At 37.4% G+C, this 27,893-nt stretch overlaps 1 protein-coding gene across 1 annotated transcript in view; it reads right to left on the bottom strand.

Moving 5' to 3' along the window:
• HERC1 (HECT and RLD domain containing E3 ubiquitin protein ligase family member 1) overlaps positions 1-27,893 on the bottom strand; it is a 151,917-nt gene that overhangs the window by 9,141 nt on the left and 114,883 nt on the right. The window contains exons 51-72 of the mRNA XM_012645072.1: positions 27,103-27,230; positions 26,262-26,389; positions 25,275-25,475; positions 23,911-24,041; positions 22,744-22,943; positions 22,258-22,363; positions 20,576-20,722; positions 20,128-20,229; positions 18,602-18,775; positions 16,736-17,029; positions 15,369-15,434; positions 15,070-15,195; positions 14,137-14,275; positions 11,884-12,065; positions 11,015-11,170; positions 10,122-10,244; positions 7,676-7,778; positions 5,947-6,116; positions 4,624-4,762; positions 2,170-2,339; positions 910-1,079; positions 450-615 (exon numbers count right to left, since the gene is read on the bottom strand). Coding sequence (XP_012500526.1) covers positions 450-615; positions 910-1,079; positions 2,170-2,339; positions 4,624-4,762; positions 5,947-6,116; positions 7,676-7,778; positions 10,122-10,244; positions 11,015-11,170; positions 11,884-12,065; positions 14,137-14,275; positions 15,070-15,195; positions 15,369-15,434; positions 16,736-17,029; positions 18,602-18,775; positions 20,128-20,229; positions 20,576-20,722; positions 22,258-22,363; positions 22,744-22,943; positions 23,911-24,041; positions 25,275-25,475; positions 26,262-26,389; positions 27,103-27,230 — 3,321 coding nt within the window. The remainder of the gene's footprint in view (positions 1-449; positions 616-909; positions 1,080-2,169; positions 2,340-4,623; positions 4,763-5,946; positions 6,117-7,675; positions 7,779-10,121; positions 10,245-11,014; positions 11,171-11,883; positions 12,066-14,136; positions 14,276-15,069; positions 15,196-15,368; positions 15,435-16,735; positions 17,030-18,601; positions 18,776-20,127; positions 20,230-20,575; positions 20,723-22,257; positions 22,364-22,743; positions 22,944-23,910; positions 24,042-25,274; positions 25,476-26,261; positions 26,390-27,102; positions 27,231-27,893) is intronic.

Raw genomic sequence — 27,893 nt, 5'->3', positions numbered from 1 at the left:
CTAGTTTGCAGTCCCACCAGCAGTGTATGAGTGTTTCTATCTCTCTGCATTCTTTAACACTTCTTTTTCTAATTCCCCTGGAACCTGGCAGTTCTACTTTGTTCTAAAAGCACCAGAATAAATCAAGCACATGGGTGGTTCTGGATTTGTCTGTTACATAAATGTACATATGTGGGGTTGTTTTCTCTGCCAATTTTCTAGCACGACAGATGGTGAGTCATTGGTAGATGGCTAAGCACTGACATTTATGTATAGCAAGGTATCTTGACAATGTATTTCACAAACCATTGCTCCAATTCACCAATATATCACTAATAGCATGACTTTGAGACTCACAAACATATCCTTGCTACCTTTATAAAAACATGTCTGACAGAATGATTACTGAAAACAGCAAAATGGCCACTATCTGACTAGATGACTCAGCAGGAGACACTGCATGAATATACCTGGCACATCTCTGTGATGGTGTCATCAAACACTCCTCCAGCGTCATCGGCCCCTTCTCCAACCAGCTTAACCTTCCACGCTCGGGAAGGGAGACGGAGGTCTGATGCATTCAGCTTAACCACTTGTCTCGCTATTTGGACAAAGATGGGCTTACACTTTCGTCCTCTTTAAAAGAAAGGAAGAAGGGAATGAAATATAACTCTCACCAACTTCCCCAAATCACCATAAAGATCACTTGATGATATCTTCCCATCAGTGAATGAACAGGCCAGCTTAACAACAGTCAAACACTGTGCTAGGCACATTGTAACCATACTGGGTACAAATGTAAGCACTATTAGTATCTATCTATCGTACTTTACAAGTGAGGACGTTAAGGCTTATAGAGACGAATGCTAGTAGTAACATCCATCCAAAAAAATTCCAGCTGGTTAGTGAAACATACATACATATGCTAACCTGGTTGATATCCTCTTTACAGTAATTTGAGGTCCATAGTTTTTGCCCTGAACCATGGTTTTTCCTATGGAGCGCACCATTGGGAGAGTGTAGACTCTTGGGGCTAACAGAGGCCGAAGCTGTCCCTGTACGATGCCCCAAGTTCCAGCATTATAATGGGATGTGCTATTCTGTAACAGAAAGTAAGGTATCAGAAATGGTATAATTTAGGTTTAAAAGAAATAACACTTCTCACTTTTAGAATATACACTCTTTTTGAAATGTACTTTAAAAGCATAAACCTGGGTATTTGTAACTATCAGTAACTTCTAAAAATATTTTTTCTGATAAAATATATAATTAATATTTTTAAAAATCTTAGAAAATACAGAAAAGGACACACACATACACACAAATGCAATGATCCATAATTCTATCTTATGGAGATGACCCCATTAACACTTTGATCTACTTCCTTCCAGTTTTCTTCTGTGTGTATACATACATTTTTCACATTGTTGAGATCATACTGTTTACATAATTTTGAGATGCTCTTCTCACTTAACTTTGTATCATAAACATTTCTCCAACTAATTACAACTTGCAAACACTCCATTTAGCGCTGCTCAGTATTCTGTTGCCTGGTTGATTATTTGTTTCTAACAGTGATTTGTCATATCTCTCAATATGCCCATGACTGGGTATCCAAAGGATTTTTGATTAAGTTTTACAAACTCATACACACTTTGGCAGGCACACCTACACGTTAAACAATCACATACCCATAAACAAAACAGCCAGCTTGTTATTGGACTATGCTATAAAAACAGACAAATCAGCCAAATATACTTTAATGTCCCCCACCACCCCTACAGAGGACCCAGAATACTCATTTGTAAGGAGAGAAAAAAGTATCCTAAATTTTTCAGATTAATTTATATAACAACCTTGACTATGGTTCCAATAGCTTTGTGTGGTTACGTTTTAAAATCATATACTAGACTTTGTAGAAATACATGACATGCTTAGGCATTTATACTTTCTCAATTCTGGACAAACCCAACACAGAAAAAGTACCACTCTGTGCCCAGCAGCATGATGACCGATATCTGGCCTGTTCCTAAAACAGCAATAAAATGGGAATAGAATTGTCTTTTCTGCTTCTCTTGGGTACCTGAGAGTAAAAGTATTAGCCATGAAAGAATTTTCCAAAGGCCAAGAGAAAGGCCCTGGGGTCTGGTGAGCACGTCACAGACACTGCTTACCAAGCCAGCGTACTACCTGGTTGTTGGGGCTGAGGTTCAGTAGCCTCCAGGACGAGTACATGAGGTCGGAGAAGTGGTAAAGCAGCCGGAGCCTGGCCCGCACGGTGTGAATGCTCACCTCTCTCAGCACCCCATACTGGGGAGGCACTGCATCAGGCAGGCCCAGCTGCAGAGGTACTGACACACCTATTCAGAAAGCAAATAAGCACTTGTGAAGGAAAATGCATTGCTGTCATCTTTCATATTTTGAAAAATTTCAAACACACAGAGAAACTGAGATAATTATACAATGGATACTCATTCTTACCACCTAAATTCTGTAATTAATATTTTGCTATATTTGCTTTTTCCTATGTGTATCTATTCCTCTATCCATCAGTTCATCTTAGTTTTTTTGATGCATCTGTGTTGGTTTTTAAATGTCTTTATTTATCATTATAGAAACCTGGTCTTTTCTCCTTTAGTTTCCCATTTAACAATGGTACTTATGCAGTTCCTTCACATACATACATAAAGCAAGCTGAATTCTTCCTTTCATATTTAATAACTGCCATTTTCACAATAATATGAAGTATGGGCAAGGACCAGATAGGCAGTTCTGGAAAATGTAAATGGGCAACTTAGCAGAGCCACCTCCTATACCCACTAGGGAGCTCACAGAAAGTGGCCGTGACAGAATGAAGGATATGGGTGTATGATTCATGAAGTTTTTTTACTGCAATAATAGCTCTGTAAGAAGCAAAGACTACAAGAACTGCATCCATGGCTACCCTCTTACAAAAACATAAAAGAGGAAAAAGAAGATACTAACTTATTTGAGTTTCCCGTGAATAAAGATTTGTACAGCTTGATTCCCACTACTGTTTTTTTTTCTTTTTTTGAGACAGGGTCTCACTTTGTTGCCCTGGGTAGATTGCAGTGATATAATCATAGCCCACCACAGCCTCAGACTCGTGGGCTCAAGTGATCCTCTTGCCTCAGCCTCCCAAGTAGCTGGGATTACAGATGCATGCCACCAGGTCCAGTTAATTTTTCTTATTTTTTGTAGAGATGGGGGTCTCACTGTGTTGCCCAGCTGGTCTCAAATTCCTGGCCGCAAGTGATCCTCCCACCTCAGCCTCCCAAAGTACTTGGGATTACAGATGTGAGCTACCATGCTCATATGATAATTGTCTAGCTAATTCCCACTACTTTTAATAAGAGCCAACGTTTACTGAGTACCTTCTATGTGCCTGGCACTAGTCTAAGAGCTTTGTATCAATTGATTCACTTACTCCTACAGTTCTTCACAATAGGTGCTATTATTACTCTCATTTTACAGACAAAAATACTGAGTCTCAAGGTCACTCAGATCATATATGGAGGAGCTGGGATTCAACATCAGCAATGTGGTCCCAGAGTATGAACCTTTAACTGCCACACTGTATAGAGCCTCTGCCCTGAAGTGGAAGTGAAATTCCTCCAAAGCCACTGAATACCTGAAATTGTCAGTATGGAGGCAGCACTGCTCACTCTCGATTCTGTTAACTAGAAACCATCTGTTGCTTGTTTGGAATCTACCGGGCAGTCCTACTTTGCTCTCTTAGAGGATCTAAGAGAAAAAAATCTCTATGGGGAGCCTTCCCCAAAGACCTGTGGCTAAGAAGTAGAAAAGTTAGCAAAAAGGGAAGAAAATGTTGAGCTCTCAGGCATAAGGTTGCTTCAGAGAAATTATAGTGCCTTAGACATCAGAGGATGGTAGAAACAAGGGCTTGAGGGCCTGGGTAAGAAACAGCCCAAATATGCATAAATAAATAAGAATGATAAATGCCATAATTAAGTTTACATTTGTGGGGAATGGAAGATAGATCCAATCAGAAGGGGCCCACAGTTGGGTGTTAAGTGCACAAGTATGCATTATATTTTTCTTTAAATCTTTTTGTAGATCTGTAAGGATTTCATAATAAAAAGTAAAACAAACAAGAAGAGGCTAGAAACAGCCCACAAGTCCTGCTACACATGGAGTAAAATGTCAGCAATTTGATTTGCCATGCCAGTGCACAGACATCATGTTTCAAATGGTTAACGAGGGTGAAGAATTAGACAAATGGTCTCACTCTGTTGAGATCAGGTAGAGTGGCTTTTAATCTTTATTCCTAACAATGGGCCTTAGAAAGTTCTAATTTGTCATTTTTTTATATATAAAAATATTTAGTTGCTGTTCTAAAATTATACATCTTGCTTGTACAAATAATATGTTTTCTTCTTTTGAGCGTGCAGAGAAGGACTGCTTCATACTGAAGTCAGCCGCAGAAATGCCTGCTATTAAAGTACTTAGAGTGCTGGTAGCACAAAGAATGCTCTGGCTGCATGGGGGAAGGCTTACTGGTTTTAGAATGATGCCGGATGCGGTTTGGACCTGGCAAGCAGACAGCACAGTGGGGTACTGCTAAAAGAGAAGCAGCAGGAGCATGGATATTTCATTCCTCACCTGGTGCTCTTGGTGGGACAGGTGGTGCTGTCCATGCAGCACTGTGGCAGCGGCCAGCTGAAATCTGTCTAACATTTTTCCCTTGCAGAACTGTTACCAGGGTTGGTTCTCGAACATGGTTGGTGTGGCCTAGGCCGAGCTAGGAATAAATTACAAGTACACAGAGATTCAATTAGAAAGAAGAAGAGAGAGAGTCAAAACGATGAAATTTGTCTTAGATGGTAACAGATATAAATAAGTTAATATCTGTACCAAGCATCAGCATCAATAATGAAATAAATTCTCATTTTCTCTATCATAATGGTCCTCACAACTCAGTCTGTCTCCTAAAAACTAAGCTACAACGAAGCCGTTCCAAATCTAGCAGATGAGTCCTTTTCTGAAAAAGCAACAAATTCTTGGAAAGTTAAAAAGTAACAGAATGATCTGTAGAGCTTTTAGTTAAAACACATTGATTTCTGTGTAACAATAAATAAACATAAATAAAAACATACATGGAAGCCCATTCTTATCTCCAGATCTCTATTCTTAGGGACACCCAGTGTGTCGGCAGCTAAGCAACCCAACATCATTAGGAAGAATAATGTCGCAGCACTGCTAGGGCACTCCCAAAGGTGTCTTCAGCATTAACTCTCCAGCTTCTGTTAATGTAGTGATGAGACCACAGGAGCCAAATTGAGGCTATTATGAATAATGCTAAATCTTGAATTTAAGGGTACCTGGCCTAGGGGAAGCCAGACCCAGAGAGGATTGTTGGAGGAAGGGGAGGTAGCTCTGTATGTGGGGCTAAAAGCCACTGTCACAGCAGGCATCTCAAACATCTCCCACCAAGGTCTCTCCCTCCTCCATAGACAGAGGAGACTGAACCCATCGACCTCTCGAGTCTTTTCTCAATCTCTCAAAGGCTCAGTTCACTCCTCTAAATAATGGGGGTGACGACTTCCCAGATCAACTGATGCTCCCAGGACCTAATCTTATGTATTACTGAAGTAATGGTGACAATGATGACAGTAGCAAGTACGTAGCGCTGCTTACTATGTGCCGGGCATTTATCAATGTGTGTAGATATACATATATTCAGTTGCTCTTAATCACTCTGCTATACTGCCAGATTTTTTAAAAACCATGGTATAATACTTCCTTGGCCACAACCGGGAAAGAGAGATGTATAACTAGACTCACAAAATAATTAGTCCCATGGCAAAGTGATGTGCTTGGAGCATTGTGGTAGATATTATGAGTTTTCTAGCCTATCCCTTTCCCAAATGAGGAATGTTGCCAGATCTCTAGAATATGAGAGCAGCAAGCAAGATAAATATTTACCTGCCCTTCTGAATTGCTCCCCCAGGCATACACATCTCCATTTGATGCCAAAGCAAGTGTGTGTTCAGCTCCAACTGCCACATCTTCAATGACCACTCCAGCCAGGACAGGAATTTGCTGTGGTCGATTGTGATTACGAGCACGCCCCTCTGGCAAACCTATCAAGCGATCTGAAAAAAATAGTAAGACAAAATGTTATGGATGGCACGCCAGTCCTTTTATATTTTCTAATCAGTCCTTTAACTTTTGTGGTGGAATAACAATGACATATGTAACTCATTGGGGCAAAAGTTGCTATTCTGGCAAGGTATACCAGATTTTGAGTAAATAAAAAGTTTGAAGCTGTTTCTTTGCAAAATGTCACAGTCTCTGTATTCACAAAAATAAAGAAAACTAAATCTCAAATCAGTAGCTTATTTCAAACCAAGAGGTTCCTCCAATATCCTCATATTTGAAAGGATTGGCACATAAATTCACAAAGGCCCTCAAGTTTCTTTGTATTCTTAAAAAAAAGGTCATTCAACTTGTTTTGTTTTCAAACTTCCATCCAACCTCTCCCGTTACCCTGCCAAACTTCTAGAATGTGCTAGCTAGCCCCTGCTGCCAATGTCCTCTAGGACCATTTGGCCTGGCTACCTTCTGCCACCTAACTTCACTTTCACAACTGCACTGAAACTGTACTCTCAAAAAAGCAATGAGTTATCTCCTAACTGCCTACTGTAGTGGCCTTTTCTCAGGCTCCAGCCCATGAGAACACTGCGTAACCTTCTGGTAACAGCTCTTCCTACCTCACAGAGACTCTGCGCCACCCTGGCTCACCAGCTACCTCTCTTACCACTCCTTTCAAGGCCAACTCTCCCAAAGCCTCTTCCTGTGCTTCCCTGCCCTTTACTCACACTCCCCAGAGCTCTATTCTCTTCTTTTTCATTCTATACTCTCTCTGGGTTTCTTAGATCCTACTAATAAGGGTTTAACTACTACCATTATGCAGTTAATGTCCCAAACCTACATCTCTATAACCAATTTTTCTGGAGTTTCAGCTTCAAATTCTCAATGGGCTGCTAGACATTTCCATACATTTATCTAGGGAAGATGGCCCCATTCAATATAACTAAAACTAAGCTCCTTAACCCTTCCCCACAAACCAGCTCATGCCCTTAGTCAGTGGCATCAATGTTCTCCCACAACTAGAAACTTCAGGTATGGTTTACTTCTTCCTCTTCCTTACTCCTGTCTCACACACCCCTCAGTCACTTCAACTTGCCAAGAAGTTCCACTTAAGAAGGTGAATATATTGCCAAGAAGTCCCACTATGAATGGGATTTCTCAAGACTTGAACCATGAATGTTTATGAATTCCTCTAATTCCTAAGATCTGTAGCCCCAATCTCTAAAAGGGACACAGAGGAGCTCTGGTGGTCAAGGTAGTATTTGTGGCAGCATGTTGGAGGCAGTAGAAAGGAGGAGGGGAGGGACCTTGCCAGGGATTCTTCTAGCAATAGTGAAGGCTCTGGCATAAGGGACCTTAAAGGGAAGGGGAGTTTGTCCTTATAACAAAGTTCATAAAAGCAGAGCAGAAAACTAGCTAGTGAATGATGGTCATAGTGGCTACTCATTAACCAGAACAAAAAATAACTTGATTTAGAGCACTTTCTATAACACTGGAAGGCAAATGTTTCTGTAATACATGGGTACAGGAAACAAACAATGTAATCTGCAAAATGCCTTACCTTGACCAAAGGTATACACATGGCCATCTTTGGTCAAAGCAACAGAAAACTGAGTTCCACAAGCTACCTTTTTTATTCCGATTCCACAAAGGACATCCACTTTCTGAAAAATAAAAGTGTAAGGCACAAACTTTAAGAAGGAAAAACAAAAAATTCTTGAATTTGTCTACTAGCACATATAAAGAATTATCTTCCAATAAAAATACTAATTGTCACCTACCTGTTCCACCCAAATCCATACTCTAAATGTTATTTTCTCCTACTGCTCTGTAAATTAACTGAATTTAGGGGAGGGAGTATGCAGGGGCAGGGGAAGTTTGACTAAAATTCCCAGGAACCCATGTGAAGTAGCAGCATTCCTCTGGGCAACAGGGACCAAAGAGAAACCCGTGACCTTCTAAAGAACACTGCAAAACCATGTAAAGCCATGGGCTGCTCCCTGTTAGTTTAAGTATTTTAGCTTTCACAGGTGACAATAACTGCTTTATATGTTCCCCAAAGAGGGCTTTCCTGCTTCTCTGAATCTCTAGCTGAATATTTACTAGTGTAACCATCAAGATGTCACAAACAACATATGATGGTTGATCTGAAGCTGAATATAAATTGAAGATATGTAAATCACACTGCTTATTAAATCTGTCAGGAAAACCCACATAAAAGAATTGCATAGGAAGTCTCCAGCATAGCCAAGAAATCTTTCATAATTTGAAAAATAGCTTTTATTAGGTAATTAAGTATGAAATGTCTGATTTCCTTAAGTACTAAGTTTGACAGTTGATATAGCTGACATTTCACTTTGACACTTCTTGTTTTAGTTTTATTGTGACAGTACATCCTCAGTCTTGCAAACACACATTGTGGCTTATGATTATCTTTCAAAAAAATTTTTAGAGCAATTTTTGTGAAATCATGGATAAGTCAAAAATTCATGTTATTTTTGAATATGAGTTCCGCTATGGAACAATGCAACACAGACAGCTCAAAATATCAACGAAGTGTTTGGGAAGGATGTGGCTAATGAACGCACAGTGTGTCGATGGTTTGAGAAGCTCCGTTCTGGTGATTTTAATCTTGAAAATGAGCCACATGGGTGACCTGAGACCAAGGTGGATAATGATGAGCTGAAAGCTGTAGTAGAAGCAAATCCAACTCAACCTATGCATGAATTAGCAGCAAGGTTTAATGTTACTATTCCAACAACACTGGACCATTTGAAACAAATCAGCAAGGTAAAGCAGCTGGATAAATTGGTTCTGCATAAACTCAGTGAGCATCAGAAGAGAAATCGTCTTGAAGCTTGTCTTTCTTTGCTGTCACAACATAAAGGCTAATCATTTCTATACTGTATTGTCACATGTGATGAAAAATGGATTCTTTTTGACAATCGCAAGCTTTCGGCACAATGGTTGGATAAAGATGAAGCACCGAAACACAGCCCCAAACTGAATATTCATCAAAAAAAATTTAATGGTGTCTGTTTGGTGGTCCAGCACTGGTATTATCCACCACAGCTTCATGACACCTGGTCAATCCATTACAGAAGATGTCTACTGCAACCAATTGGACGAAATGATGAGGATGCTTGCAGTTAAGCAGCTGAGATTGGTCAATAGAGACGGGCCAATCCTCTTGCGAGACAATGCTCAACCACGTGTCACACTCAAACTACAGCAGCTGACTTGGAAACTCTCTGTCATTCACTATATTCACCAGACCTTGCAACAACTAACTACCACTTCTTCCAAGGCTTTGGACCACTTCTTGCAAGGAAAAATATTTAATTCTCAACAAGCGTGGAAAACACCTTTTGAGATTTCATCGCCACTGGTTGTCCAGACATCTTCGCTGCTGGCATAAACAAGCTACCGTTAAGATGGCAAAACTATGTCAATAATTTAGGCGCATACCTTGATTAACTGTACTGCTTCTTGTTTGAGATATAATAAACTACACTTTCGATTTGAAATCAGACATTTCATATTTAATGACCTAGTAATTTATTTGTTTATGCCCTTGTATTTCCTTTACATTGTTTTTTAAAAGGAGATGCATACCTGTATAATTCAGTGCTAATAATAAGCTGAAATGGCAGTTGCAAGCAGAGGATTACAAAGGATTGCTCATGGTTCCCTCCATAAGACACCCTAGAGCTATGTTTCTAACTATTTCTTCTCTGCTGCATTGGGTAGTCCCATAGTGTTCAGCCCTTCTAGGGAGACAGAAGCTTATCCTTGCAGAATTTTTATATCCAGTTTAGCTATTAATGGCTTATTTAAAATCAAGACCTAGGATGCTGGGTATTCAAGAATGAGCAAAGAAGCTTCTAAACTTCATTATGAATTACCAAAAATGTTAAAGGTAAATTATTTCCAACTAAAAATAAGTACTGACATGGATGAAAATTATTTATGTTGTCTGAAAACCTAGATTTAAAGGTAATACTGACCTGAGGTGAAGATTTTGCAGTGGAATTCCCTAAGCCTAGCTTTCCATAGTCTCCATCTCCAAAAGCCCACACCATGGAGCCATCTGTTGACACTGCCAATGTGTGGTTTAACCCACAAGCCACCTGAGGAAGTAACAGGGTGTTCGGTAAGACAAACCACAAGACCTAAAACACATACCTGTTTCTGGGATCCTTTTTCTCCACTTCAGTGAAAAACGTTGCTACGTTTCTAAAGATTTTTATTGGCTTCAGAGCATACTACAATTGTTGACCAAAATGTGTCAACAAGAAATAATTCCTAACGTCTACAAAGAACTTTTTTCTTCAAGGTAAAATCTTTCAAATATCTGTAACTGACTCAGAATAAGATAGTATAAAAGATGGGAGGGGAAGTACATGTAACTCAAGAATACTCATTTACACTAGAAAGTATCTAAAGAATGATATAGAAAAAGACAAAAATATCTCATCTCCTTTTTAAGAGACACTCTCAATGTATACAAGACAGGGATAATTACTGCTTAAAGGCAGTAGCTACCAATGATGCTGTAATTCAGCCATCCAATTCAAGGCTACCAGACAGAGAGGAGCCACAAATATCTGTTTAAAGGTTTTATAGCAAGTGGTATTAGTACTTTATAAAGAAGCTTTTAAAAATATTCACATCCTGAAATAAGGGTTTTGTTTGTTTGTTGTATAATCAAACAAGTTGACTTAAAATGTGAAGTTCACATTGGGAAAAATTGAAAAATTATTAAATAGACCAATCAAAATGTACATGAGGTTAAGTACAATTGGCAATACTGGTCTTCTTGAAAAAAGAGTGTCTAACTGCACATAGAAGAAATGAGAAACCATGATTAGCCGGAAGATCTTATTGACTTATTCCATGCCTGTCCAATCTGATATCCCTCCAGTGCAGTCACTCTCTCTGGTAGCTTTTTGTTAGAGGTGTTTCCAAGACCCAGACGACCATAGTCACCATTCCCAAAGGTAAACAGCTTGCCATCTGAAGTTACCACTGCTGAGTGCTTGAAGCCACAAGACATCTAAAACAGAACCAAGAAGAAAAAAAATTAGGAGGGGATACTAAGAAAAAGATCAAATTTTTTGTTATTAATATAGCAATAAAGTTTTTTACATAAACTTCATTGACAACTCAGGATCTTTAAGATCAGTGTATTCCATCTGCCCAAGCAGCTCTCCTACTCCCCAGGTCTGATCTATCTCAAGAGTCTCAGGAAGACCAAGCTAAACAGCGTACCTTGGCATTACTGTTGCTATTCTTCAGCTGTGTACAGATGACCTAGACTTAATGAGATAATGCATGGGAAAAGTCTTTGTAAACTATAAGGTGCTATGCAATTATTTTACAGTATTATTTTAGACCACTAAATGATTTTCCAGAAAATGCATATGAACTCAGCTTTTGTAACAAAAATGAGGTTAAAAACAGAATTTTCCATTTATCTGTGTATCAAGAATTGTGTGGCAGGAGCTAAACCCCACAGTGTTTCTTCCGAGGGCCTGCAGCACCCTAGGTTGGGCCAACCAGCTGGCTCAGGAAAAAAAAGTCCATTCTAACACCATTCAAACTTCTGATAAGCTCAACAATGAATCTGAACATCCAAAACCAGTGGATCTCTTATAATCATTGTGTAATATATTTTTACTATCTTTCCTGTTACCTAAATTTAAGAACCCTATTCAACAACTAGTATAATTTACATTCAAAGGCAAACTAATTCATATCCTGCCTGACCTGCACCACTTCTTCTCCTTGTAAGGCCTCGATCTGCCTGGGCCGTCGCTGCCTGTCGCTGTTCCCGTGGCCAAGTTTACCATAGTCACCGTCTCCCCAGCTAAAGACCTCGCCACTTTCAGTCAGGGCCATCGAGTGCCCATCAGAACCACAGGAAGTCACCAGCTGGGTCACCACAAAGCCTGCAACACAGCAGAAACCCAATAGGAGTCACTGGATGTTAAAACTCTCCTCTTTACTTGCAGCTGCTGCCAAATACCCTCAAAATCAAAAAACACCAAAATGGTACTAGGAAATAAGAAGAATTTATTTAATTTTAAGTCAAATTTGTAGCCATAACCTAGAAAATCTGGGAGCAGTCACATAAATAATGAAGATGACAAGGAAAAGGAAGAGGATGATAGCAACAGTTATAGCCATTTGACTATGTTCTGGCCATTCCTCTAAATGCTTTACATGGATTATCTCATTTTCTATTTTCACATAGAACCTATGAAGCAGATACTAACATCCTCATTTTTTTTATCTCAATGTTGTTTATTATAGAAAGATATCATAAATAAACTGAAAATCCAAAAGTAGAATAGGTTACTGTACAAACAATGCAGTATTTTGTATACATAAAAATGTACTTAAAGAAAAGATATTTATGACACAGTGAGGGAAAAATCAGATGAAAAATACAGCACACTGGCCAGGCGCGGTGGCTCACGCCTGTAATCCTAGCACTCTGGGAGGCCGAGGCGGGTGGATCGCTCAAGGTCAGGAGTTCAAGACCAGCCTGAGCAAGAGCGAGACCCCGTCTCTACTAAAAAATAGAAAGAGATGATCTGGACAACTGAAAATATAGAGAGAGAAAAAATTAGCCGGGCATGGTGGCACATGCCTGTAGTCCCAGCTACTCGGGAGGCTGAGGCAGAAGGATTGCTTGAGCCCAGGAGTTTGAGGTTGCTGTGAGCTAGGCTGACGCCACGGCACTCACTCTAGCCCGGGCAACAAAGCGAGACTCTGTCTCAAAAAAAAAAAAAAAAAAAATACAGCACACAGTTCACCAAAGCACATGTTAATACAAGAATGTACACAGCAACATTATTAATAATAGGCTCAAACTGAAACCTATGCAAATGTTTATCAACAGAAGAATAAATTGTGTTATATTCATCCACTGGAATACTACCCAGAAATAAGCATGGATAAACTACAATAACATTGTCACTCTTTTATTTCATTTTTTAAATTTTTATTTTTTAGAGATAAGGCATTGCTCTGTTGCCTGGGCTGGAATGCAATGGCATGATTATAGATCACTGCAACCTTGAACTCCTGGACTCAAACGATTCTCCCACATCAGCCTCCCAGGAAGCTGGGACTATAGGCACCCACCACCACACCAGGGTAATTTTTTAAATTTTTATTTTTTAGAGAAGAGGTCTCGCTACATTGCCTAGGCTGATCTCAAACTCCTAGGCTCAAGTGATCCTCCCACCTCAGCCTCCTGAGTAGCTGGCACTATAGGTGCAAGCCACTATGCCCAGCCCTAAAATCCTCATTTTACAATTGGGGAAACTGAGTCAAAAAGTTTGTGCAATGTCCCAGAGCTAGGGACTAATAGAACTGATAAGAACCCTACCCATGTTCCCACCCTCATTGCTGTGCTCTTCATACCTAAATATCAAGGAAAAGAACTTAGAGCTTGCTTCTCAGGAATTTATTCTGAACTCATAGTTACTTGTCTTCTTTTATTCCATGTTCTCTTTGTAGTCTCCAGAGTCACTAAGAGTACAGTTAAGGAACAAGCCAGGGGCTCCTACAGTGGTTTCTCCAAAGGTATTCTCTCTCCGAGTCACACAGAACTCTGACAGAGATGCCCTTTAAAGTCTTTAGCACGTTTGCAGATTTCCATATAAACTTATTTTTAATTTTAATGAAACACATGCATGATTGCTACTGCTATTAATATTTTGCCTCAATATAGTTTTGCAACTTTAAAGAATTTGTTTATAATCTTCGGTGGGTCTAAAAATAGTTATTTACGAATCATTGAATTCTAGCATTGCTATGATAAATAACTTGCAAAATAATATAGCTTAAAACATATAAATTAAGGCTGTATACATGTTTAAGTGAGAATTTAAATATAAGGGAAAACCCAGTATGATTTTATCTAGCAAAGGTTTGAGAAAAATTCCAGTATCAGCAAACCTACAGTTAGGTTGTAGGTTTTGACCAGCTTCTAATTAACGAGAATTTTACCTTGTAAGGCTGATATGACTGTCAGCACATGAAGGTCATCTGAATTTCCTTGTCCTAATCTGCCATAACTTCCTTCCCCACAAGCCAACACTGTGCCATTGGCTTGGATGACAAATGTGCAATTCTGACCACATATGACCTAGTATAAAAACACACCATTTACTATTTTATTTTTTATTATATAGCTTCAACATGCAAACATTTGAAATGATTCCACATACACTTAGGATACCTTTATCAATTTTTTTATCCTTTTAAATAAAGGAAAAGGGTTGATATAACTATGGGATCCGTTAAGCCCTTAATTACTATAAAACTGCTTATTTAACCAAGAGAAGCAGGAGACTCACTTGACTATTTAAAATAGTTTAGAACAACAAAATAGATAAAAGAAAGAAGAAAGGGTAATGGGGAAATATTAAAGACTGGGCCAGAAAGAAGCAGAAACTGGAGGGAACATATAAAGACAGAGTTGTGCATTCTGGGACCACCTGAGGTAGACAAGAACAAGAGAGAAAGCAGTGGCCTCAAGAAGGCTTTGAAAATATATAGCACCGTGATTATTAGAAGAGGGGAATGGTTTTAATGAAATCTGGCTAAAGATCCTTAGATGTTTATGGCCCCAAAGAAAGAATCACTAATTAGGAGTATCTGAACTTCTATAAATACATACCAGGCAGGCCTAATGCATCATGATGTTAACTCATTACATTTGGAAGCAAGAAAAATTTAGAAACTTGTTAACAAAACTTAAGTCTGATAAAAATCTTAGCAAGTTTTTATTTGGAAGCTCTACATCATAACTTTCTTTAATGATTCCTCACAATAGATTACAAAATGGACAAGCTTTATCCCATAATAAGTTACTGACAGCAAAGGAACTGAAACTGATAGTTCCCAAGTTTCTTCTCCATTTTTTACCCTGTTTGTTACCTGTTGGGCCTGTGAGAATGAGGGAGCTGCTGCAGGTACCATTACATTTCTTCCAGCTTCTGCCAGCTGTCCATGCCTGCCAGCACCCCACAAGTAGACATCACATTTGCCTCCCAGGTGCCAGTCCTAGAAAACCACAATCATCATAAAATTAGATTTATCCATTCATTTAAATAAGCGCAAACTGAGTACTAAATGTGTGCCAACCTCTACACCAGGGCACAAACATACAAGCATTTAGAATCAAAACATTTACTGAGAACCACCATATATTAATAGTTATCTTCATCTTTACTGACCTCAGGTCTCGAAGTTGCCCAAGACATAATTTGCTCATCCATGCCATTAATCCATTTACTATTATCCTGCAAGACAAGGGGCACATTAGGATCAATCCTGCTTAGTCAGGACTTATCTGTTCTTAACAACCAAGTCTTTGAACAACTAAGTTTTCTTTCCAAAAAAGAACATGGTAATATTATGAGAAATTATTTGAGAGCAGTTTTATAACTATTTGGAAACTTGATTTTATAATATTGTCAATATTTCTTTTTATTATAAACACTTTTACTATCACTATCACTACAGCATTCGTGATTCAAAGTTAACCATTAGTTTTCTAAACACCCACAGGTACAAGGTCACATGCAAGAGCCACTGCCCCCATAAACTCCTGTGTCATGTCAGTGTGGGCAAATCACTTTCTAGGCTTCAGATGTCTCATCTGCGAAATGAGAGAGCTGGGCCAAATGGGCTCGGAAGGACATTTCCTGATTGGAATATTCTGTATTGTCATGTGCTAAATAACGATGTTTCAGTCAACAGACCGCATGTATGACAGTGATCCCATAAGATTATAAAACCTGTTCTATGTTTAGAGACACAAATATTTATCATTGTGTGACAATTCAATAAAGTAACGTGCTATATCGTTTAGGATACTACATCTAGGTTTGTGAAAGTATGCTCTACGATGTTTGCACGATGTCAAAATTTCCTAACGACACATTTCTCAGAGCATAGCCCCATCATTAAGCAACACATGACTGCATTTAGATAATTTACCTCAATTGATTTGTCTGTTCTATATTGTATTTATATTTATATATTTGTATAAGTAAATTTTAAGTATAAAAACGGATTGTCAGATCAAGTGCTAGCCTGTACTATCTACAAAGGTGTTTTATCTACATCACAGTTTCTACAACTAGACACTCAAATATAATCAGAAAGAAATCAGAGTTGGAATGCTCTTCCATATTCTTACTTGTTGCCGATTAAAGACATGATTGAAGTACCAAATAAATTAGAATCTTAATGTGGCATAAATTTCACAAGATGACCAGGAAAAGATGCTAAAATATATACAAAGAAGGCACTAACAAGGTACCTATTGACAAAAGAAAATGGGAAAATATGGGACTGTCATTGAGAATGGGCAGGTTTATTTACAAGGCCTCCACAGTTCTCATATTATCAATCCCTGTCACCACAGAGGCCTGCCATCATATTGAAAGTGAGTATCTGAAGGAAAAATATTCTCAGTTTATCTAAGGGTATGCTTCTAGCCATTCAAGCTAGCAAATGCATATTAAAGGTCTGCTATATGCCAAACACCCATGATACAATGTCAGCTATAAATAACAGCATCTCATATTACATTTACCATTAGGAATACAAGTTCATCCTCTGGAACAGGCTCTAGATCTGGAACAGTAAAAGATTCTGGAAACTGTGCTCCATTGGTCAGGGCTTCAGCAGCTTTTATGGTAGTTGAGAAACATTCTAACCAGGCCCACTCATTTGGATTCCAGGATGCAGGGTCAGGGAGACAGTTCTGATGGTGTGGTGGCACTGGAGGGTTACATAATAGCTGATCCAGATGAAGACCCACAGCAAGGGAGGCCAGACATTGCATATAGGGGCTGTGAACAAGCTGGTCACCACAAACTACATGAGGCTAAAAGAAAATGCAAGAATGTTATGTTGAAGAGTCTCTGTCAAATATTCTAAATTAACCTACTGCATTCTGAAAGCCTGTAATCATTTTTTTAAGTTTACTGTGTTTTAAAAGCTTTTTACTTTGAAATAATTTTAGATTTACAGAGCGTTACAGAGATAGTATAGAGTATGCTTATATACCCTTCACCTAACTTTCTCTAACGTTGAAATCTTACACAATACTGGCACATTTATCAAAACTAAGAAACTAACACGGGTACAATACTAACTAAACCACAGAACTTTATTTGGTATTCCTCAGTTTTCTCCCTAATACCTTCTTTCTGCTCCAGGATCCAATTCAAGATATCACATTGCATTTAGTATATTTTCATTACAGTTTTTTTTTTTTTTTTTTGAGACAGAGTCTCACTCTTTTGCCCGGGCTAGAGTGAGTGCCGTGGCATCAGCCTAGCTCACAGCAACCTCAAACTCCTGGGCTCACACGATCCTCCTGCCTCAGCCTCCCGAGTAGCTGGGATTACAGGCATGCACCACCATGTCCGGCTAATTTTTTGTATATATTTTTAGTTGTCTGATTAATTTCTTTCTATTTTTAGTAGAGACGGGGTCTCGCTCTTGCTCAGGCTGGTCTCGAACTCCTGAGCTCAAACAATCCGCCCGCCTCGGCCTCCCAGAGTGCTAGGATTACAGGCGTGAGCCACCGTGCCCGGCCTTACAGTTTTTCTTGATTGGAAAAAAAAAGTAGATAACTACTAAACCATGGAGATCTGCTCCCTCTCACATTTCCTCCTTTCCAAGGGAACCCTAATAGCCATCCAAGGAAAATCCTTCCTTCTTCCATGTCATTCCTTAGTGGTGCTAAAGCAACTCTGTGAGAGACTGAGTGATTCAGAAAAGCATACCTGGCAAATACATCAGTGAAATTAACTGGGTGTGGTAACAGTTGATTATATTAATGTAGTTTGGCAAAGAAAACAGAAGAAGAAGGAAAAAAATCCCAAAGAGCTCTGCCCAGGGGCAGCACACTGTGACTACTGAGGGCTGGAAGATAGGCTTTTAGGATCACTGCCTGGACAACAAGTCCAAATTCTACAATTCCTCATTCCAGTATTTAATTACCCTACTCAGTTCAATGTAGCTCTTCCACTAAACTTTCCATAAATATTGACCTGGTAAGTGAAGAGGATGTTCACTCTGGTACCCATATCCATCCCTACTCCCCAACTTTGGGATGGCAAAACCACGCAAAAATAGATGTATGGGTCAGAAAGGGGAAGATGATACTCTGAGGTAGAGGTATTTTAAGAAGTTTTGGACTGAACAATCTGCAAAAGAATGATATAAATTTTGAGGGTTTTTAAAATTTTACTCTGGTGGAAATAAAGTAAGAATAGGCTTAAGATTATTGAACAATTGTTTCAGGCATGACATCTTTATTTGATTCTGCCCAAAGAGCACCACTTATTTTCCTCAGACTTCATGCTCTTAAGGGATAAATTCAAAGCTGTAATTCACATTCCAAAGCACCAGGCATCTGTGGATCTCCAGGAGTAAGCATAAAGATTACCTTTTCATAGGCATACTGCTCCTGAAGCATCATGGGCAACCGCTCCAGAAATGCTCTCATGCAGGGAGCCATGTTTAATCCCAGAACACCCTGTTGTTTCAGTGCTGTCCTACAGGTTGCTAAAACGTGATTGGCAGCAGCCCATTCTGCTGTACAATTCACGACCAAAACATCCTGGTTGAAAATAAATTATGTCACATGATGAATTTGTTTAAATAAAAGAAAATGCTATTGCCATTCAATTTGAGAAATTCCTTCCAGTAATCGCATTAAATATTTTTGCCTTTTGAACATTTTATATCCAAAAGGGCTAAACTTTTAATGCTTATGGAACTTTAAAACATCCTAAATTTTGTCTAAGTGAAAACGAATGAATAAGAAAGAATCATGAAATTTGTAAAACTCCTTGGATTAGCTGGTTCTTTTTAAAAAAATGTCAATTATTAGCTATTTTACAGGACTTGTAATAGAACAAGGTATCTAGTATATTTTAAAAGTCTAATATGACCCCAGGGACACTAGAGGGACATAGCTGCAAAAGAGGCAGCACAGCTTTAGCTCTAGTTCTACGGTTTATTCCACACAAGCCACTTTTGCCCAGGGTCTGATTCTATATTTTACTTAAAGTAGAACTACTCATGCAGGTTTATAGCTTATTTTAACATCATTTAACCACATAAAATGTAAATCAAAGCAGTACATTGGCTCTAATCTTTAAGGGTATGAAAAATAATATTGTAGGAGATAATGTCATATCTTAGAATTACTTCAGAGCAGGGCAATTAGTATTTTCACTAGACCTTTTTTTTTTTTTTTTAAGAGAGAGGGTCTCAGGGCAACATACGTAACCTAAACATCTGTACCCCCATAATATTCTGAAATAAAAAAAAAAAAAGAGACAGGGTCTCATTTTGTTACCCAGGCCGGAATGCAGTGGTGTGATTATAACTCACTGCAGCCTTGAACTCCTAGGCTCGAGCAATCCTCCTGCCTTAGCCTCCCAATTAGCTGTGAGACCACAGGCACATGCCACCATGCCTGGCTAACTTTTTTATTTTTTGTAGAGATGAAAATAATCCAAAGTGCTAGAATTACAGGCATGAGCACCATGTCCTGCCTAGAATATTAAATTTGAAAGCCAAGATAAATTGTGCTTACTTAAGTTAAAGGTCCTTGCAATAGTTCTTTTCAGCAAAAATTCCTTTGAGATAGTTTAGTGTTATGTCAAAAATCATGTCAGAAAGTCAAAATCCACTTTATAACTTCCAATGGAAATGAAATTGCTCAATAATTAAGCACTTTCATCAAAGTAAGGGTATACTAAAAAAAGAAAAAAAGTACTAGACTATAAATCAGGAGACCTGGGTTCTAGTTCTCCTTCTGCCACTAAATAGTTGCACACTATCTTAGACAAGTAATAATACGCTGGATATCAGGCTTCTCCTCCATAAAGCAAGGTGCTTTCTATGATTTCCAAAATTCCTTACAGGCTTATAATTTATGATTCGATATAACTACAATATTACCTTTGATCTATTTGAGCAAGCAGCTACCCCAACTTCTGGAATCCACACTGTGGTCTGAATAGCTCCAGAACCTATCACAACAGTTTGCAAGACAGAGCCATCCTAAAATGAGATATATTTATCAATGATCATTACTTAACCTTAGGCATCACTGACATTTAAATTTATAGTACATAATCACAAAAACATATTCTAAAATCTACACTTTAGCTAAAGTCAGCAATGTCCAATTGTGTACCTACTACCCAATTTTCTAGGCCTATGTGACTTTAAAAACACTTATCATCGGTAAGAAAAATTAAAGGGCAGAAGATTCTGAAAGGAGTTTCTTCAGTATTCAAGATGTGATTACATGAAATATTTCTAGGATTGGTTAATTTTTTTATCATATGTATTTAAATTATTGTAAAAATATTCCTTAACATAAAAATAAAATCTGTGCTCTTACCCTTAAAGACCAAATGTTCATGAGTCCACCTAGCCCACCAGATACCAGGGCCAACCCATCAGAACTAAAGGCAACAGTCCGAACAGGAGTGATATGTCCCCGCAGCTGATAAACACACTTGGCTCCTGTTGATTTCCTATATCCATCCTGCAATTCATTATTTTTAACATATATTAAAATTAAAACAATTTATAATTCGTTCTTGGAAATTTTATATTTCAGTATAAAATTGGGGGAGAGAGGAAGGAAGACAACTTCTCTTCTAATTAGCCTGACTGAATAAATGATAAAATATCAATCTTGCTCTCCTTTCCTAAAGCTGAGTTTCATCTTTTTTGATACATTTCTAAACCTGTGTTCTACTCTTCAAACTAGCAGAAATGACTACATTTCAAAGTTCTAATTATCTCTCAGAGACAGGAAAATCCTGACTTCTACTTTTTAACCAGTGTTTTAATTTTTAAATTTTAGCTTTATATATTAAATAATTTTCATTTTTATCCCCTAACATTTGTAAATTGCACATGTTGACTATAGGAATAGTCCTCTTTTTGTTGGCGGATGGTTCTATCACTTGTTGTCTAATCTACACATTTGCTCTGCAGGCTTTAGAAGTGGGATGGGCCAGGCCTGTCCATGGGGCTGTTCTCTAGCACAAAGAGCAAACCAGATTTATCTGTGGTGCTCCCAGCTTCACTTTTGTGATATTCTGTGATATTCTCCCATTAGTGAGCTGGCTACCCCTTCCCTCCCTCTTCATCCCTTTCTCCCTGCCCTTAAGCTCCTTCCTCCTGTTAGTTATGACACCTTAAAACCAGATGTACTGCTGAAATAAAAAAAAAAAAAAAAAAAAAAAAACCAGATGTACTCATTCACCCAAGGATGACGTAAAGTATACTTCTTCCAACGGTATCATGAACAAAAGGAAGAGCAACAGAGTCTGCAAACTGGTAGGTCAGAGATGTGATTTGATTAGCCACTCAGTGTTTTAAGAAATTTTGAGTTTAGGTGCCAAGGTTTAATATTGGGAGATTTTACTTCAAACACTAGAGTTTTGGCTTCTATAAAAAATCAGACAATCTGGAAACAATGGGCTCTCAATTTCAGAGGTTGATAATCAGCTCTGCAGCAGCTGTTGGCCTTTGTATGAAGCACACGTGCTTCTTGGTTTTTTCTGGTTTTGTTTTTCACCCTTTCCATACATTCCAACTTCCAGATTCAAGCACTTACGTTAGCTGCCTAGAAGGGTCTGTAAGTATCCAAATTTGTAATTCTTTTTAAGATAAAGAAATCATTCTTGATAGGCAAATTTTGGCAGAAGTAGGAGATACTCTCAATGGGGGTGCTCCCATGGTGTTCCTATTTCACTATACTAATGACTTAACTTAGGACTGGTCTATCTGTAGCATCAATTATATCCACTGCCATTATAATGATCATCACTTAATATGTATTGAATATCTCACCTTAGTAATCAATTATGGTGTCTCTAACTTATAAAAAAACTAAGCTAATTCAGAGACCACACAAAGTACAACTATGACATTTGCATTTCCCTACTGGATCTTGCCCTTTGGGATATGATAATGAATATCTTAGTATAATAATTAAGGGAGAATTACTTTGATGACATATTCTACCTATGGTTTCAGATGGGATCTTCAAAAACACCAGAATGTTACCTGACAATTTGATTCCTGGTCCCACCATCCTTCTGAACTAGTCACACTGGTCTGTGTGGTATCTTGTGGAATGCGCCAAACACATACTAAGCCACTCTGACAGCCACTTAAAAAAATTATCACATAAAACCAAAACACATTAATATGCAGATGTAAAAACATATTAAAATAGCAGTCACTTAAGGCCTGATAGAACTACTACAATATTATTTTTAAAATTTATTTGTAGTAGATATGTTATAATCTTTTATAAGAAATACAACTGGGGCCAATATTCTAACATCACATCTAGATAAGGAGACTACATACCAGGTTTCACACTAGACAACTGTTCTTTATTTCTCTGAGGTAATCTTATGGCATTACATATTATAAGAATAATGACTAGAATGAACTGTTTAAGACTACTGAAAAGCCACATTGATGCAAATAACAGTCTATACCAATACAAAAATTAAGACACACACACACAAATTCACAACATACGTAGCCATCAATAACTGCAACTTGGATCCTTTTCCTGGAAGGCTGCACCAAGCGATGCCATTTACAATAGATGGATGGCAGAGTGACTGTAGACAGCACCAGCATCCTGAAACAGGCCCCCAGAGTTTCACATTTTCTTCTTTGGCACATGTCATAAGAATATGACCTGTTGGGTCCCACTTCATACTAACAATAGTATCCTTAAAATAGTAGGAGGAAAAAAAATCAGAATAATGCTTCCCTCACAAATAAATACTTTAAAATCAATAATTTATAAATACTTCCATAACTCAATTATTTTGAAATCAATATTTTATGCACATCATAGATACCACCATATCATTCCCAATCACTAGACCAACTCACCCTTTAATACAGTCTGCATTATATATATTTGCTGTAGTCAAAGCTCAATAAATGTTAGTCGAATGAACGAATGATGAAAATCTGACTCAAAAGGAATACATGTTATCTCTCATTAGCATTTGCTTTTTTTTTTTTAGAGAGTCTTGCTATGTTGCCTTACCCAGGCTAGTCTCAAATTCCTGGGCTCAAGTGATTCTCCTGCCTCAGCCTCCTGAGTAGCTTGGACTACAGGTACATACCACCACACTTGGCTAGCATTTGCATTTATTGAGAGTTATTTTTACTGACTGGTAATCATTACAGTATGAAAAAGAAGAAACTTAAAAGAAAGCATGCCACACACCAAAATAGCAAACACTTATGAGAATCTGGGACATGTTTTACGTTTATATGGTTGTGATCACTATGCTCTTCTGATTTTTCTTTGACTCTCTTCCATATCTTCCAACTTCTCCTTTCATGCATTTATGTTACTTGCCTAGGTGGTCCTGTAAACACCTGAATTGGCAACCTCTATTAAGGTAAAGGGATCATTCTTCACGGGTGGAATTTCTGACATTAGTAGGAGGCACTCTAAATAGGGGGTGTTCCCATTTCACTGTTTTGGTTTTGCTTCTTTTGTGGCTTGACTGTTTTCTTTTTACATAGCCTTTTCCATATATAGACATGGTCCAAAGACCTTGTGTAACAACAGAATGAAAATATGTGACTGATGCAAAAAAAATTTTAAAGAAACTAGTATTAACCAATACTTCAGTAAAAAGTCAAGAAAAAGTAATCATTTGATAAAGATGCTTTTACCTTATGTGCATCAATTAGAACAATGCCTCCTTTCTCGAGTGGTTCCTTTGTTCCCAATAACAATTTTCCATCAAAATATCCCACTGCAAATGGTCTGTCTTCACTGAACCAAGCAATACAAGTAACAGACACTAACATGATAAAAACAAAAGAGAAAGAAAGGAAAAAGGAATAAGAGAAATTTATTTGTCATTGTGACTTAAAAGACAGTCTTTAAACAAACACAGGATACTATAATCTTTGCAAGTAAGTTTCCAAACAGCTCTTTAATTCATTTAGACAAAATGTAGGCTTACAGCAGGGATCCCATGTAATCCACTTTAAAAGTGTCATTTATAAGTGACAAAGACTACCTCATTTATAATCTTTCATTCTTTTTCAGGTGGTTGTTGCAAAAGAGAGACAAAAATTGAGTTCTCCTGCTGATTTTAAGTCACTGTACCAGGTTCTTTCCTTCTGGACCAGAATCTACCATGAAACTGAGAAGTGAAATAATCCAAGTCATAGAAAGAAAATTACTTCTTCTTCTGCTTATTTAATATTCCCTACTCAGTGTGTTTCTATAATATATTCTATCAAAATGTTCTAACAACCTATATTCCTCTTTGCTTCTTTAAACATTAATATATACAACACTGAAAGGCTACAAAAGAGGTAAAATAGTATTTATCTGTGAGGGCAGAATGAGAGGTGTGGGAACTGAGTGGATGGGAGAAAGAGTTTTCACTGTACACCTTTTAAAACTTTTAAATTTTTGAACCCTACAAAGATATTACCTATTTTTGAAAACCTAAACTTAAAAAAAACTCTGATCTATTCTGCTAATAGAATGCCATATAGGCACCATGACCTTTGAATTACCCCACTCCTCCAAACAACCAACAAAAACTACTTTGTAATTTGCATATATATTCAAAGGTACACAGTGAGAAAATAAATGAAATCGTATTTCCTACTATCTCTTGTTAGACCAGAAATTCTCCTCCTTCCTCTTCCCTCATTTCCTCTATTTTACTCATCTATTAACAATTTCATCTATACCAATGATTATTATCTTTTTTCCTCTTGGACAGTCCTTACTTTCAAGGGAGACCTGGAGTTTTCTATAAATGTTAAGTCATTTACACAAAGGATGAATGACTCACGTGTTATAATACTATTAAATATCATTTTGGCAGAGATGTGTGGTGGAGGTCGGGAGAGAAATATCTTTCAATTCAATAACTAATTAAAATGAAATACCAACTGGTAAGTTTAAAAAAGAAAGTCAAAAGTAATATTTACTCAGCATTTTAAAAGCAGGTACCAAAAAACTAGCCTATTCAGAGGAGAAACCTCAACTAGACACAAGTGCAATCATTTACCATCCTTTCTATAGCAATGCTCCAATTCTCGGCGGTGCATGGTAGACACATCAACAACTTCAATTAGTCCTAGAGATCCATCCATCCGTCCTACCAACAATAATTCTGGAGACTCTCCTGACCAGGCTGCAGCTGGACCCTCTTCTGGCCAAGCCAGGGCAGATACCCAATGAGGCTGAATATCTACTAATCCTTTTCCTCCTAAGAAAGGAGAAAATGTTAAGTAGTTTTTACTTAATTCTTAGGAAAAAAAAAAGAACAAAAAAATACTAATTCTAATATATACTCAAAACAGCCCCCAATTTCATAACCTACTGTTATGAAATGAGTAAGTCTGTGAAGTTTGGATCCTTCATTTATATACTACATGGTTATCAAATTAATAGGCTTTTCTATAAATATTAATAGGACAAAATTGGTAGTTTTATAGAAGAGAGAGTAAAGGAAAATATTCAGTGTACAAATGTCAAACACTTGAGTCTTTTCCTAATAATTACTGAAAACCAAATTAACATAAGAAATTTGCCTATAGTCCAGACTACGGCTATTCCTCAAATATGTAAAAACAAACAAAAATACTAGTAAGCCCAAGATTGCAATAATGATTTTTACTTTCCAAAGAGGTGTAATAAAAATTGACAAAAATTTGTACCTATGAAACAAACATAATTAGCAGAATACTTAAAACAATTCAAAAGAATACATAGCTTAAAATTCAGTGACTGCTATGTCTCCTCAAACCCTACTCTGAATACTTAGTGGCACAAGAAGAGAATTTTTAGTTTACAACTAAGTTTAAACTCCTAGAAAGAAAAGTCAGGAAATGAGCATTTACTCTCTAATTAAAACCACATTACACAGATTTTCACAGTTGTTAAACAGCTTGTAGGTTCCGAGGTGAAGAGAAGCCAATGCTTGGACTCAAAAGGCTAAGAGAAGGCTTACAAAGTACCTTCAGCAGTTTACTAGTATTTACGTGATTCTTACCATTAACTTGCCAGATATTCACCATCTTTTCCAAAGCCCCAGCTAGATATTTGCCACTGATACTCCAGGAAACAGGTGAGAAACTTGGATCACTGGGTGACCCCAGGCTTTCCTCAGCATCCCCTTCCCTAGAATACAGCAGATATGTATGGAATTCTAATCCCCATCACCCGAAAGTAAACTAAACCCTAAATCTTAAAATAAAAGTTTCAAATACACTGGAGTACATAATAGCTGATTCTTATGTTTCAAAGCTTGGCTAGCAGTATTTGACAATTACACATTGCTAGTGTTTGTCATTATTATGAAACATGCAGAATTATAAATGAGTGATGCTTAGGCTATTCCTCATTTAACGCAGTACATAATTTGTCAACAAAGACATTCAGATTTTGTACAGGTTTACTCATGGTTATTATTCAGAGCGCATTCATTCTTATTTGCCTAATCTCTAGGAAAGTCCTCAGAAAACAAATATCTACAGCTGGCTATAAAACTAAAAAAAAATGCTACATTCTGATACAGAAGTAATATAATTACTCTAATTTCCTAAGCAATCCTTGAAGACTGATGACAAATGAGCTTACTGTTATATATAACTGAATATTTATTTACTAGTAGACATTGATTTAATTATAAGTCCAAATATAGTTTAAAATTATATTTTCTGAATTACTGTACTGGAAAGTTAAAATACACATAGGAGATAAAGTAATACTAATCTAAGAAAAAGTTTTTTTTCTTAATTTTAGTAACAATTTGATTACATTAACACAACCAAGATGAGACATGTTTAGGATTCTTTTATTTTAAATGCTATACAAGTGATGTTAGCACTCACAGTCTATTGAACACACAGGTCTGTTGCAGTGAATATTGCTTCTTGGTAACATTCCACACCCGGATGGTGCCATCAGTGCCACTTGTAGCTAAGAGACCTTTTTTATTACACCAAACACATGTCATTACCTAGAAAAGTTGGAACAGATAAGTCCACCAATATTTGAGTTTTGATTCAAATGATTTTATCATTTGAAAAATTTCTACCAAATTAAAAAAATCTACTACAAAACTGTAAAAGGAAGTATCTGTTCTATAATGCAATATGCATGGTCTTACTCTTTTCTAACTGGCTTGAAAATACATACCTATTTGAAGTATACCTTTAAAATACTATGCTCAAACTCTTTTGAATTTTCTGAGACCTATTAGAATCTTGACTAAATGTGTTTATTTAATTCAATAAAGTACAAATACTTTAACATATTTATGTTCTATAAAGTAAATAACACAGACTAAGAAGTATTTTTTAAATTATTTAAATAATACAGTTTAGTCTTCATTTCCTAAGTGCCCTAGTCATTATTCAGGGGCCTAATGGGCTAGATTAAAATAGTGAGGCCAATTTCTTTTTTTTCTTGCACATAGAGTTGTCCCTCAGCATCTGCAGGAAATTGGTTCCAGTTTCCCTCAACACACACCAAATCCACAGATGATCAAGTCCCTTACACAAAATAGTGTAGTATTTGCATATAACCTACATATATTCTCCCACGTACTTTAAATCATCTATAGATTACTTACAATACCTAATATAATATAAATAGGTTTTTTTTTTTAATGTTTGTAAAA

Source organism: Propithecus coquereli, unplaced genomic scaffold (genome assembly GCF_000956105.1).
Source record: "Propithecus coquereli isolate 6110/MARCELLA unplaced genomic scaffold, Pcoq_1.0 Scaffold224, whole genome shotgun sequence".
Classification (NCBI taxonomy): Eukaryota; Metazoa; Chordata; class Mammalia; order Primates; family Indriidae; genus Propithecus; species Propithecus coquereli.
The sequence above is the reverse complement of the archived record's forward strand: the minus strand, read 5'-3'. Positions and strand labels throughout refer to the sequence as shown.